Source organism: Myxine glutinosa, chromosome 6, assembly GCF_964187855.1.
Source record: "Myxine glutinosa chromosome 6, kmMyxGlut1.1, whole genome shotgun sequence".
Lineage (NCBI taxonomy): Eukaryota > Metazoa > Chordata > Myxini > Myxiniformes > Myxinidae > Myxine > Myxine glutinosa.
In genome coordinates, this window is record NC_136266.1 from 108,879,650 (window position 1) to 108,893,896 (window position 14,247).

General features: G+C 41.7%; 2 protein-coding genes across 2 annotated transcripts; both read right to left on the bottom strand.

Annotated features, from left to right (window-relative positions):
* Positions 1-7,855: 7,855 nt before the first annotated feature.
* LOC137430168 (uncharacterized) lies at positions 7,856-10,428 on the bottom strand. Its single transcript, XM_068120803.2, has 2 exons — positions 10,307-10,428; positions 7,856-9,391 (listed from the first exon to the last, which is right to left on the bottom strand). Exon 2 carries the CDS (start codon positions 9,376-9,378, stop codon positions 8,002-8,004), a length of 1,377 nt encoding a protein of 458 aa, XP_067976904.2. The 5' UTR covers positions 9,379-9,391; positions 10,307-10,428; the 3' UTR covers positions 7,856-8,001.
* Positions 10,429-11,306: 878 nt separating this feature from the next.
* Positions 11,307-13,931, bottom strand: LOC137430169 (uncharacterized). The gene is made up of 2 exons (XM_068120804.2): positions 13,859-13,931; positions 11,307-13,505 (listed from the first exon to the last, which is right to left on the bottom strand). Exon 2 carries the CDS (start codon positions 13,497-13,499, stop codon positions 12,273-12,275), a length of 1,227 nt encoding a protein of 408 aa, XP_067976905.2. The 5' UTR covers positions 13,500-13,505; positions 13,859-13,931; the 3' UTR covers positions 11,307-12,272.
* Positions 13,932-14,247: the final 316 nt, after the last annotated feature.

A 14,247-nucleotide genomic window follows, 5' to 3' on the forward strand; every position in this document is an offset into this window, starting at 1 on the left:
AGACCCTCGTGCCATTTGCGACCACCTATTTGTGCGAGACAGGTTTTTCAACACTCCGACACATCAAAACAAAGGCCAGGAACCGTTTGTATGCAAGTGACGTCATGCGTGTGGCTATTTCAAAGAAAGAACCTCGTTTCAGCATCACCATTGATGAAAAACAACAACAAAAGAGCCACGAGAAATGTGTCTGTGTGTACTATGTAGTATGTTTTTCTACAAAAGTTATTATTGTACTGTAATCTACTTCAACAAAGTGACTTTTCAGCAAACACTATGCATTATGATTATTGTTTCCATAAATGTGTTTTTTTATGTGAAAGTAAAGAAACTTTATGAATCTATTATTGTAGTTTTAAGTCATTTTTGACAGGGGGTCCAGGAAAATATTATGAAAACTCAAGGGGTACGGGCACTTTAAAAGGTTAAGAACCACTGGTCTAGACTCTCGACTCTAGAGGAACGCACAATCGCCACTAAGCTGTGTAGACTGGGTTTGAATCCCGACCCAATCATAAACTGTAATCCCTGTTTCACAGGCAGGGTGATTCATCAATGTGTGTGCCGTCCCTCGGATGGACGTTCAACTGGGTGTCCGTTAAAGATCCCTTGGTGTCTTCCACGAAGCATAGGCGAGCCATCACCGGTACCCCAAACAAATTCCAAATTCCTACCCTAACCAGGAGGGCCCTATCTCATTAAAACCCCCCACCTCGAGTGGATTCCAAAGGCTTTGTGAATGATGAATGAATGATAGTTTTAAGGCCATTTTCCCCGCTAGAGCGGGGGTTAGCCTTGCGGGCCCCATGACAATCATGGTTCCCTGTTTGAGGCAGTTTTTTTTTATGGCCGGGTGCCCTTCCTGACGCCAACCCTTAATCGCCTCTTACGATGCGCAGGGATACGGTGTACCTATTCTAAAGCGGGGTACACACCGGCTTTGTGGTGGGAGATATCCCATTAAAGAAACTAGAACGGCACTCAGTAGAGAGCATACCTCCACCTGGATGGCCATATCACTCGATGGTGAAGAATCACTTAAATATTCTACTAGCCGAATCCGGATCTTCACCAAAATCTAATAATTCCGTCCTTGTCACATACGCTACATCTCTGCCAAATTTTGTTCGAATCTGTCCACAACTTTTTGAGATATCTTCTTCACAAACAGACAGACAAACGGACAGACATGGGTGAAAACATAACCTCCAACCACCTTTGGCGGCGGAGGTGAAAAAAAATAATAGATCGCAACAGCAGCACAGCCACACCATCAGCCATTGTTGCTACCTCACAGACTTGTGCTACATACGAACAGAAGATAACCTAAGAGGCATAGCGACCACTTTGGGGGTTGACCCTTTTGCACTTCGTTCACTTGGAACAAGGGGAGCACAAGGATAGGGCAGGAATTTTGGAACTTTTTGGCCAGGGTGCCGGCGATAGCTCGCCTAATCTTAGTCGAAGCAAAGGGCACCGTGGGATCTTTGACATCCACGAACTAATGCCAGCACACAGGACTTCCAGTTTAACGTCCATCCAAGGGATGGCAAACACTTTGATAAATCACCCTGCCTGTGAAACACCGGGATGACAGTTTACAGCTGGGTCGGGTATCAAACCCAGGCTAGAAAGCTTAGATCCGAATGTGCGTACTGCTAGGCCATACTGCCAATCCCATAGTACAGGCATGAGTCAGAGGATGACAGATAAAAATTGATAAAATAAAATAACAAATAACACTTACCAGAATACTGGGATTGTCATTTATTGTCGAGTAATGATGATCAAATTTAAGACCAAATACTGCATTGGTCATCAGAAGGAACCCGAATAAGTAAAGAGTAAAGATGGAGTCATCAGGAGGCACCCGAACAAGTAAACAGTAAAGATGGAGTCATCAGGAGGAACCCGAATCAGTAAACAGTAAAGATGGAGTCATCAGGAGGAACCCGAACAAGTAAACAGTAAAGATGGGGTCATCAGGAGGAACCCGAACAAGTAAACAGTAAAGATGGAGTCATCAGGAGGAACCCGAACAAGTAAACAGTAAAGATGGAGTCATCAGGAGGCACCTGAACAAGTAAACAGTAAAGATGGGGTCATCAGGAGGAACCCGAATAAGTAAACAGTAAAGATGGAGTCATCAGGAGGAACATGTATCAGTAAAGAGTAAAGATAGAGTCATCAGAAGGAATCCGAATAAGTAAAGAGTAAATATGGAGTCATCAGGAGGAACCCGAACAAGTAAACAGTAAAGATGGGGTCATCAGGAGGAACCCGAACAAGTAAACAGTAAAGATGGAGTCATCAGGAGGAACCCGAACAAGTAAACAGTAAAGATGGAGTCATCAGGAGGCACCCGAACAAGTAAACAGTAAAGATGGGGTCATCAGGAGGAACCCGAATAAGTAAACAGTAAAGATGGAGTCATCAGGAGGAACATGTATCAGTAAAGAGTAAAGCTAGAGTCATCAGAAGGAATCCGAATAAGTAAAGAGTAAAGATGGAGTCATCAGGAGGAACCCGAACAAGTAAACAGTAAACATGGGGTCATCAGGAGGAACCCGAACCAGTAAACAGTAAAGATGGAGTCATCAGGAGGAACATGAATCACCAAAGAGTAAAGATGGAGTCATCAGGAGGAACCCGAACAAGTAAACAGTAAAGATGGAGTCATCAGGAGGAACCCGAACAAGTAAACAGTAAAGATGGAGTCATCAGGAGGAACCCGAATCAGTAAACAGTAAAGATGGAGTCATCAGGAGGAACATGAATCACCAAAGAGTAAAGATGGAGTCATCAGGAGGAACCCGAACAAGTAAACAGTAAAGATGGAGTCATCAGGAGGAACATGAATAAGTAAACAGTAAAGATGGGGTCATCAGGAGGAACCCAAATAAGTAAACAGTAAAGATGGGGTCATCAGAAGGAACCCGAATAAGTAAACAGTAAAGATGGAGTCATCAGGAGGAACCCGAACAAGTAAAGAGTAAAGATGGAGTCATCAGGAGGAACATGAATAAGTAATGAGCAAAGATGGAGTCATCAGAAGAAACACGAATAAGTAAAGAGTAAAGATGGAGTCATCAGGAGGGACCTGAATAAGTAAAGAGCAAAGATGGAGTCAGTAAGAGGAACCTGAATATGTAAAGAGTAAAGATGGAGTCATCAGAAGAAAGACGAATGAATAAAGAGCAAAGATGGTCATCAGGGGGAACCTGGATAGGATTCAGGTTTCAGCTGCTGCTCCACCACCCTCAAACCCATCCAGGTGGTCAAATGAGCCTTCCAGAATTCTGCAATAATTCACTTCTCCTTAGACAGACAGATAAAGAAAGAGAGAAATAAAGAAAAAGCAAGTATTAGAATGAATAAAGAGAAATGTGAAAAGTTTGAAGAAACGTGGAAGGAACAAAGAGCAATGATGGCGGGAAGAACCCGGGTAGATAGATTTCAGCAGTTTTTCCCCAGGCTCAAACGCAGGAACAGGTAAGACAACTTGGGGTGACACGGTATTCAGAAGACAGTTTGCATAGTATAGACTATAGAGTATCCACAAATGACGGTTCCAATATTGAAACGTAATAAAAATGAATGAAATGGGATACCACACTGCGGTTTAATGCTCATAAAGAACATTTCACATCGTTTTATTGACCTTTGTCGTTTCCAGGTGTTGCCTGTGACATGTGGCATCACACTTCCTGCAAATGGCATCCCCACAAGAAAAAGCACAAGCCTGGTTCACCTAGTGATGATAAATGCTATGTAATCTTGACAATATAACTTCGAGAAATGTTCTTTCATGTGCATCAAATCATATCGTTGTTTCACATTTCAGTAATATTTTTTATGACGGTTTGAATTTGGAGCAGTAATTTGTGTGTACCCTGTTTATGAATTAAAACAATCTGAATTGAAAGCTACCGTTAAAAAAACGGTAGTGGTCTACCGACTCCTCTCCGGCCTTGCTCCCCCAACTCTGTCTGTGCTGTCCCCCAAATATTCCTGCAGGTCGCACAAGATCTGCCAGCAACCCTCTTCTGGTGAAACTGCCAAAATCAAGACTCTCTGCTCACCTTCATTCCTCTTTTCCCCGCCTCTGGAACAAACTCCCTCATTCTCTTCAATCCCTCTCCTCCCTCCAGGTCTTTAAAACAGCTGTTCACCACCATCTCTACTCTTTCCCCATCCAAAACCTTGATCTTTTCTACCCCCGTTAATTCACCCCAGATCCACTTTTTTGAAATACAGAATTTTTTCCTGGAAGTTCTAGCAGTGTCCATATGTTTTATACTTTCCACCCCCCCCCCCCCACCTTCCCATGCCTCCTCCCCCCCTAGCCCTCTCCCTCCCACAGATCTCCCGATGTCTCTGTTCTCTACTGTTGTACTTGTGTGCTTCCCTCTCTCTCCCCATCTTGTCTCCCACTCCCTTTATTGTATGTTTTGTGTGTCTGTTTTTTTTTTGTGAATAATGTTAGCTCTTACATGAGCCTCGATCTTGTATACAAAAAAACAAAAAACTCCTTGGATTTGTGTTGCAGCTCTTCCACGAGCCTTGGAGCCTGTAAAAATACAAATTAAAACGTTTTTCTCCATGGTCAGTCACTGAAAGAGGTCAAATCTCATTAACTTCTGGGACTATCAGCCATGACCTTTCCTGGGCTCTTCGCATCGCAAAGCTGACCTCCAAAGCCAGCTGCAGACGGGACATGTCATCCGTGTCGCCCTGCAGTGTTCACCAGAGGGCAGGCACATGACAATATATTTATATATATTTAATTTTAAAGCAAAAACTATAGCACTTCGGTGGAATTTGTTTTGAAAGCCAAAACGAGCCCTATTGGCCGATGTATACTCCAAGTTTCAATGTATAGCCCTTGAGGTATGAGTGCCAACACATTTTGGGTGGACGAACAGACACCAACGTGATTTCGAGGGTTTTCTCAATGGAACCCTTGAATGTGGAAAGTGCTGAAATTTGGAAAATATTTATAGTTCGATGTACAAAGCATTTACTTCTGGAATTTGCAGCTGATTTCGTACAGTAGAAGCTGAGAAACGTATTTTCAGTCCCCCTGTTAAAGCTGCATACAGAGAAACGATCCCTTATACAAAGGGAACGGCGTTTTGCGCCTCCCTTTAATTTGAAATCCTTCTGCAGTCTGCATTTGCAATTGGTCACTGACTTTGACAAGAATGCAAATTTTTATTATATTACGGACCCTCAATAAACTAAACACTACATACAGCGAACAAACAGTTTCAAATGCAGCACCTCGCCGCTATTCGAGCATTTAAACTGCATCAGATGTGGCAATAAATGTGAATGGTTGCTCCCAGCTTGACGGCTCGATGACAAAAGACACCATTTGCATTCTAGCCTTCTTCATCCCGAGCCCGTTTTAAATCCTAGTCAGGTTCACTATGTCAATAAATTATATTTCGTTCAAAATCATGGTAGATTAGCAAACCTATACATTTTTGGAAAGGTTATAGCATAAGGAAACTAAAAATCAATGTTTACATTTGGAGAGATACCTGTATGGCGGCCATTTTGGATTTTCAAAATGGCCACTGTAAAATACATATTTTGTTCTATTTCTGCCTCTAATTACCCTAAAAACTTTTTAAAATATACTAAACCTATATTTTCAGGGACAAGGAATCCAATGAAAGTATCAAATTAGTGCTATGGGGAATGGTAAGACATGAATCAAAGGTTTTGAATTGCAAAATACTGTCTTTATTTTCGCGATAAGTTGCATAATCAAATACATGTTATCATTTTGTACAGGCAGTTAATAACATCAAAATGTGTCACAATAATTCATATCACCAAACATACACAGGCAGTCAGCAAAATCATATATACACATGCAGTCAGTATAACTTCACATCTGCACAGGCAGTCAATGACAAAATATACACTAGTCAGGTTCACGATGTTTTTTCGTTCAAAATCATGGTAGATTAGCAAACCTATACATTTTTGGAAACGTTATTACATGGAAAATCTGAAAATCACATGTTTGCATTTGCCAATTCCGACCAATTCGATTCGACCAATCGACCAATTCGACCAATCGCTGCGATCGACCATTCGACCAATTCCATTCGACCAATCGCTTCGATCGACCATTCGACCAATTCGATTCAATTCGATTCATCGAATTCGATCGACCATTCGACCAATTCAATTTGCCAATCAATTTGACCGACCTTTGCTTGTGTGGAACGGACTGTGAAAACGATGCGGACTATATTGTCGGATACGACACACAGGACAGTGATGACGAACTCTAAATGGCATATTCTGTAATCGTGTATGTTTGATGCCATTGACTGCCTGTGTATATTTTGTCATTGACTGCCTGTGTAGATGTGAAGTTATACTGACTGCATGTGTATATATGATTTTGCTGACTGCCTGTGTATGTTTGGTGATATGAATTATTGTGACACATTTTGATGTTATTAACTGCCTGTACAAAATGATAACATGTATTTGATTATGCAACATCGCGAATATAAAGACAGTATTTTGCAATTCAAAACCTTTGATTCGTGTCTTACCATTCCCCATAGCACTAATTTGATACTTTCATTGGATTCCTTGTCCCTGAAAATATAGGTTTAGTATATTTTTAAAAGTTTTTAGGGTAATTAAAGGCAGAAATAGAACAAAATATGTATTTTACAGTGGCCATTTTGAAAATCCAAAATGGCCACCATACAGGTATCTCTCCAAATGTAAACATTGATTTTTAGTTTCCTTATGCTATAACCTTTCCAAAAATGTATAGGTTTGCTAATCTACCATGATTTTGAATGAAATATAATTTATTGACATAGTGAACCTGACTACACAGGCAGTCAATGGCATCAAACATACACGATTACAGAATATGCCATTTAGAGTTCGTCATCACTGTCCTGTGTGTCGTATCCGACAATATAGTCCGCATCGTTTTCACAGTCCGTTCCACACAAGCAAAGGTCGGTGCAAGTTGTCATTTCTTCTGCATGAGCACCGCTGGGTTGAGCAATTGGCTTTACATTGACATCTGACTAACTCGACAATGGCCTGTGGAGCTGGTAGAACCTTGGTGGTGATAGGGAATATATGGCCTTTCTCGTCCTGATGGTAGCCATGTTTGAGTGGGTCAAACAGCTGTTGCCACATGACAGTGGCTTGGCACCAAACTCTACTCTGTACTCGCACACGTTCAATGTGCTCCTCAAGTGCACCAGTTGTTGGAGGTAACTTGTTACTTTCTGCCAGATGTTTGCAAAACAGATGCCATCTTAGGTCAGGAATACTTGCGATCTGAATACCTTTTGGGCAATACGCTAAGCATACAAAGCTGGCCAATGTTTCTAATACCTCATGCGTTAGGTCACCATCCTCCGGTAGTTTCATCAGTGCTCTGACTACGTCCCTTTCAGCCTTGATGTAGTGTTGAAACCACTTCGTTTTACCCACTCCTGAGAATCGACCAACATTGTCTGCTCCAGTAAATGCATGGAATATAGGTAATGCTGTTGCCTTTTCTCTTCCTAGCGCTCTCCACATTGGCCCTACCTCCACAGTTCCTGATACCATCGTCATCGATGTGTTTTTGCAGAGCTTGTCATAGGCTGCAATAGCTAGAACCAGGACGTCTGTATCCGGGGTGAAGAAGACTAACTGTGCTTCGGGACAACGTTGTGATGCTGCGCTGCTAAGCTGATCATCAGTGTGTCAGCTTCCTCATGGTTGTTTGGGTCATGCTCCGGTTGCTTCTAGTGTGGCCTGCTGCTGACGTGATGATTAACTTTGGAGAGTTTGCGTTATACTTGAGTGTTGCCTCAGCAAGGTACACTGTTAGATCAGCTTTCGTCTTTTCATGAGATAGGAAGCGGCCCATTGGTATATGTTTGATGTTTGTATCATCCGCAATCTGGTATTGAACAGGGTCTTTGCCTTGTTGTCGTTTTTCTCTGGTTTTCTGTTTTAAGGAGTCTGCCTTGTACGTGTCGAAGACCAGGAATGTCCAGAATGTGTGCCAAATGTGCCAGACCGGAATGTGTCCAGTGCTTGCTTGGGTTTGTGTTGCACCTGCCTTCGGGTCTTGAGAGCATACATTATGTTCTGACTTATGGTCAGTGCTGATCGGTCGACTGTCCTGCTCCTCATCTCTGTCTGTAGCTCTTCTTCGGGTCCTACCAAAATCCATCGTATCAGGCTGTACAACTCAGTTGGAACATCTTCTTTTGTGCTTGCTACTGTGACTGTATCGATCTGCTTCTTCTCCTCAGTGAAGTCTGTAATGCGTCTGCGTATTAGCTTAGCTGTTTTGTAGAGCATATTTGCGTTATCCATTTCACTTGCATGGTCTTGCATCATAGACGTGTGGACCATATCTTCCTCGCAGGCTTCAGGGCAAAAAAGAACAGAAGGCTTCCGTCTGTCTTCCTGTCTCACAGACGTTACACTTGGCAACTCTGAGAGCATCTTGTCCTTCAGCCATTGTCGGGTCAACGTCGGTGTGTGCTTCTCTGCCTCATCACTACCTCCCAGCATTGAGATGTATGTTGTCTCAATGGCATCCATGGGAAGATACGCTTTTTTTTTAGTTTGAATGTCTACAATATTGATCAACTCAATCAAGCATGGCATCTGCATTGGTAGGTCTGCCGTCGTGGGCCTGGCTTGGTTTCTGACATCATCCCTGAGGACACGAAACACATGATTCGTCCAGCACAGCTTGTGGTATCTCACATCGATTGCATGGGCATCACTTGGTGAGATTGCATTGTTTAACCTTGTCATCAGCACCGGGTCTTGGGTAATTTGTATCGCTTGCCTAAGTGCATTCCCAGAGTTTCCGGTTCGGACAGTGAAGAGACGCTGGCCGTCATCCACTTGACAGAAGAAACATTGATCTTTCGACAAAGGTTCTGTTGCAGATCGTGTGAATGTCGTTGATGTGGTTGCTTCCATTTCTGAGCTTGTTCTCTTATGGCCACGTTTTTTGACAGCATACCTTCCTGTGGACATGGAATGTTCAAAGCGTTCCCTGGCGCGCTGCAAGGATATCTGATTAGTGGCGTCAGAATAGCAGCTTCGATGCCACGTTGTTTTCGCTTCGAGCATCGTTTGTTTTGTGCAGTCCTGGAGACGTCTTTGGATAGCAACATATTCTCCATCCTGTAGGCTGGCTCTGTCGGCCACTATGTCCAGTAACTTCTGGTAGGATTCTGTCTTGGGATTTAGAACAACTGTCCCTTTGTTAGTGTTTTTCTCCTGGCAAATGATGCACAGTTTCCAGTCTACAGACTCCTTGGACGTGCCCAAAGACAACTTGCTTCCATCAGGATCTTCATTCATGATGAGTTATGCACTGAAAATACACAAGAAGAACAACCACCATAAACACCTCCACCAAGATAGTTAATATGTAAAATAAATATATTAACGGAATTTTTTTTGTATCAATGGCTGCTCCCTGGATGCATATTTCCTGAAAAAAGAAAGAACTGTTACAGTCAGAAGTCTGATTTGTCACCAATGGATTCCTTGTACCTGAAAACATAGGCTTAGTATATATTTTAAAGTTTTTAGGGTAATTAGAGCAGAAATAGAGCAAAATATGTATTTTTATGGCGGCCATTTTGAAAATCCAAAATGGCGGCCATACAGGTATCACCGCAAATGTAAACATTGATTTTCAGATTTTCGATGTAATAACGTTTCCAAAAATGTATAGGTTTGCTAATCTACCATGATTTTGAACGAAAAAACATAGTGAACCTGCCTATCCTGTGCGGGCACAGGCAACTTGCTAGTTAATTATACTGTGCAACAATCAGAACATGGATTTAGGGGTTTAAAAATAATATTTATGGCATTTATGGGGTCTTCCCATTTTACCACCCGTCGTAAACAGGAACTTCAGCTAGTTGGTATAGCTGGTCATCTATAAATCTCTCATTCTGATGTACCATACTCCGTTAGTGTCAGTGAAGCCGAAGCAGTTACGTACACAAATATGAATACCTAACTCGAACCACACTCCCAAATTTCCTTTCCCTCTCTTAATCCCAAATGGCATGCCTTTTATTCGTACTTTTTTTTCTCATTAATTCCCCCAATTCCGACCTCCACTACATAATAAATGCCCCACACTATTTGAGGAAAGAGGTCAACCGTTTATCTACTAAATTCCATTACGAGGGATCTTACCTGATCTTACACACCATGCGAAATCTATTCGACGAAATGATAATGTTAATGATAAAATGAAATGATAATGCACCTCTTCGTTTTCAAACTTCGATGATCGTTGGAGGCGCAATCCGATTGGCAGCTGAACATGCGAGCCCATTGGTCAATTGACTGGGCGGATCATTGGCCACCAGAGGGGGGGGGGGGGGGGGTGAGGGCTTGGAAAAAAGGAGCCCATTGGTTACTACACAGAGCGGATCATTGGGCCTTCGAATGAGCCCATTGGAAAGAGCACGCCCATTGACCACTGGAGGCGGAGCTTAGATTAAAATTATACATTACAAAAAAAAAACAATTGGGCACTTGAAAAAGTGGACCAATCGGTCACTGGAGTGGGATAGTATTCAGCCTCAGAAAAGCGAGCACACAGGTCACCAGAAAGAAGCTGGAAGAAAAACGGGGGAAAAAAACAAACAAACACGTATTTACCCACAAAAGCACCCGTTCCCCAACCTCATTCAATTCGGAGCAAAAAAAAAAAAAAAAAAAAAATTGTGAAACCAAGACCAATCAATTTTAAATAGAAGAGCACGTTTCCCTCAATTTATCAACCATGACATTAAGTGGCCATAACAAGCATTTCATGAGTGAAACAAACTTAAACCGCAGAAGTTAGAACTGGCACTATTGTTACTTTATGGGGGAAACTTGAACCACTGCAACTCACTTATCTTTCCTGAAATTATCAACTATTAGTCCAGCAGAACTTTGAGGTAACCTTGCACTAAAGGTCCCACAATGGTTTTTTCTTGATTTTGCATCTTCAGACCATGTAGAATCAGAAACTCGAGGGTGCCAAGCTGGCACCCTTGAGCGTTTTGCAGAAATCGCGGGTTACCAAGGTAACCATACCCATCGATTTGGGTGTAAATAATAAACACGAAATCTGCATATATTAGCAACTATAGCTTCCCTGATATTGATTAATGTCAATTTGCATGTTTTCTGACACGAGGAATCCGTTGGACACATTATTCTGATGATTGAAGGTCAAGGTCGTATTACAATGTCAAGGTCACACCAAAAATATGATAATTCGAACATTGTTTTATTGTTAAAACTAAATATTTCACCACACTGAGTAGTGTTATGGTGTTCTAAAGTGGACATAAAATGTCACCAGTTGTAGATACAACTTAAACACTAGATATTTAAACGAAAACGTAATAATGTTGACACGAAAATAAGTGTGTCTAAGTCCGACCATAAGGGCAACATATTATTACGAAGCTAAATACGAGTCTAAAGCACGGAAAAGTTCAGCGGTCAGCCCAACACAATTTGCTCAAATATGATAAAGCTCTTAATTGTTATTACAATATGAGCATCAACGGTTTTATATACATGTATATTATATGTACAGTCAGTTTATCACGTTAATTGTTTATAATTCTGCATTTACATCTTCCTCATCAGGTACGTCCGGCACTACCATTTTAGTACGTTCATTACAACAGTCCAATCCACCTTCACAATGACAGAATATTGTGCAGGGCAACATTGAAGATGAACATGAACACCTTGATGACTTGCAGTTTTCGCAAGTGCACTTGATCAGTTTGAGTATGTCATCCGGTGCAGATGCTGTGTCCTGTGGAACCATCACAGGTTGCAAAGTTTTGTTCTCTGTATCTCGTGTCCATCCATACATGGTAGGGTCCATGTCTGGTGGACTAGCTTCTACGGCATGTTTCCAGAGGCAGGCTTGTAAGTGGCCCCTCACTCAGTGGCATATCTGGCTTCTTCAGCCCATTATATCTCTGGACTGAAACATCGTCATCCACTTGTACAGTCATTTCATATTTCGTAACGCGGCGTATTGTTTCTGGCCCCGCTGTTTCATTTGCTTTGGCGCACGTTTGTGCTGGAAGCATTGCAAGTGTGTGCGTCGATTGCAAGCCGTTCTGACTAGAAATGTTCGCATCAAAGTTGTCCACAATAACTTGTACAAGGCCTGCTCTCTCTTGTGATACATGGACAAGTCCTCTGGTAGTGACTTATTTTGATGCAATGGCTGCAGACTTGCGGAACCTCAACACTTCATCGTATGAGCACACGACACCGAACTTATATAACTTTTGAATTAGTTCTTTTTCTTTTATCAGTCCACCAATTGTAACTTGCAATGGTGTGGGGGTTTTGGTTAGGAGATTCGTAATCATATTGCAAATCATTATCACCGGTAGTTTCTGAGTAGTGCCAGGTAGCAGTTTGGTGAGAAGATCCATCATAGTTTGGCTTGTGTATTCATCTGCTAAATCAGTGTTCATTCGACAATGATATATTTCTTTGTGGTGGGGAATCGTCTTAGTATCGCTTTTCACGTGCTTCACCACTTTTCTAATAGCTTGTTCTAAGTCATCATCAGGAACCATATTGAAGACATCTTTGGCTTTATCACGGAACACAAGTATACTTGCAATGCCTGTTGCTGTAAAAACGAGGAGATCGTCTGTGAAATGCGTAGACACTGCACTCAGTAATGTTCGTTTTGACATGACGGTGCCTCCAAAGCTTTGGTAAAGTTTGTATATTTCTGTTGAATTTCTTATGCGCGATCGATCCGCACCTACATCTGAAACCAGTTTGCCATAAGCTGCATCTACTATTAATGGTCCATGAACTTCAGTAGCACGTGTCGCTGCAAGCTGTACCGATTTGGGTGCCATAAATTTAGTCTTGCAGTCATAGTGATACATAGCGTCTGCTGCATGCAGATCACTGACAGCTCCTTCTATTCTCACTAATACTTCATTAGCCCATTGATCTGCACGCGTGTGACAATTGTCCAGTATTGCTGTCTTGAATGGTTTATGATGGATACGATCAGCAGTTCTACAGAAGACTACCCGCCGCTTCTGGCGATTCGGATTTTTCTTATCTTGTTCACATGGCGTTCCACAAAAGATGCAGTCTCTCCTGAATTCAAAACTACGAAGGTCAGAGCGACATTGACGTTTTCTGTGAGGTAGTGGGGAAACGGAGCGAGATTCTGATTTCCGTAATCTATTTAGATGAGATTTTGAAGTATATGAAGAAACGCAGTTTTTGTGATAGTGCATTGTGAAATTGGAATCATCGAAGTTATTCGCGATGTCGACATGCAAACCATCGCCTCTAAGTTTGCTTGCATCGATAATACTTGATATCCGTCGTTCTGTGCAAACTGATAGCGGCTGATTGGGAAGACTGCAGGCATCAACTCTGCTGAATACACAATCCATGCTTATCTGAAAATACAGGAAAGCACGAATTAATGTGAAGACCGCTGTTATTTTTGGCGTGACTGACATTGTAATATGACCTTGACCTTCAATCAACATAGTGTCCACTTTAGAACACTAACACTAGTGTGGTGAAATATTTAGTTTTAACAATAAAACAGTGTTCGAATTATCATATTTTTGGTGTGACCTTGACATTGCAATATGACCTTGACCTTCAATCATCAACATAGTGTCCAACAGATTCCTCGTGTTAGAAAACATACAAATTGACACATTAATCAATATCAGGGCAGCTCTAGTTGCTAATATATGCAGATTTCGTTATTATTTACACCCAAATCGATGGGAATGGTTACCTTGGTAACCCGCGATTTCTGCAAAACGCTCAAGGGTGCCAGCTTGGCACTCGAGTTTGATTCGACATGGTCTGAAGATGCAAAATCAAGAAAAAAACCATTGTGGGACCTTTAGTGCAAGGTTCAGCTAAAAATCCCTATTTAGCTGCCGGACTATATACATATTTCAATTTAAGTGCCAGGCAAGATGGATAATGGACACTTCAGCCACACTGTACTGTCGAGTACCATTAAATAGTTATTTAATATATCACAAGGTCATATTCTAACCTGCCCCAATGACAATTCAGTTTTTTTTTGTTTTTTTTATTGAACACCAAGCTTCAACAGGAATTTCAAAACCACAACCATTGGAATGAGTGATCATATCAGATCCATATTTTTGGAAC

Excerpts from the sequence above, each read along its gene's own strand:
- LOC137430168 (XM_068120803.2), bottom strand. The coding sequence starts at position 9,378 with ATGAATGAAGATCCTGATGGAAGCAAGTTGTCTTTGGGCACGTCCAAG.
- LOC137430169 (XM_068120804.2), bottom strand. The coding sequence starts at position 13,499 with ATGGATTGTGTATTCAGCAGAGTTGATGCCTGCAGTCTTCCCAATCAG.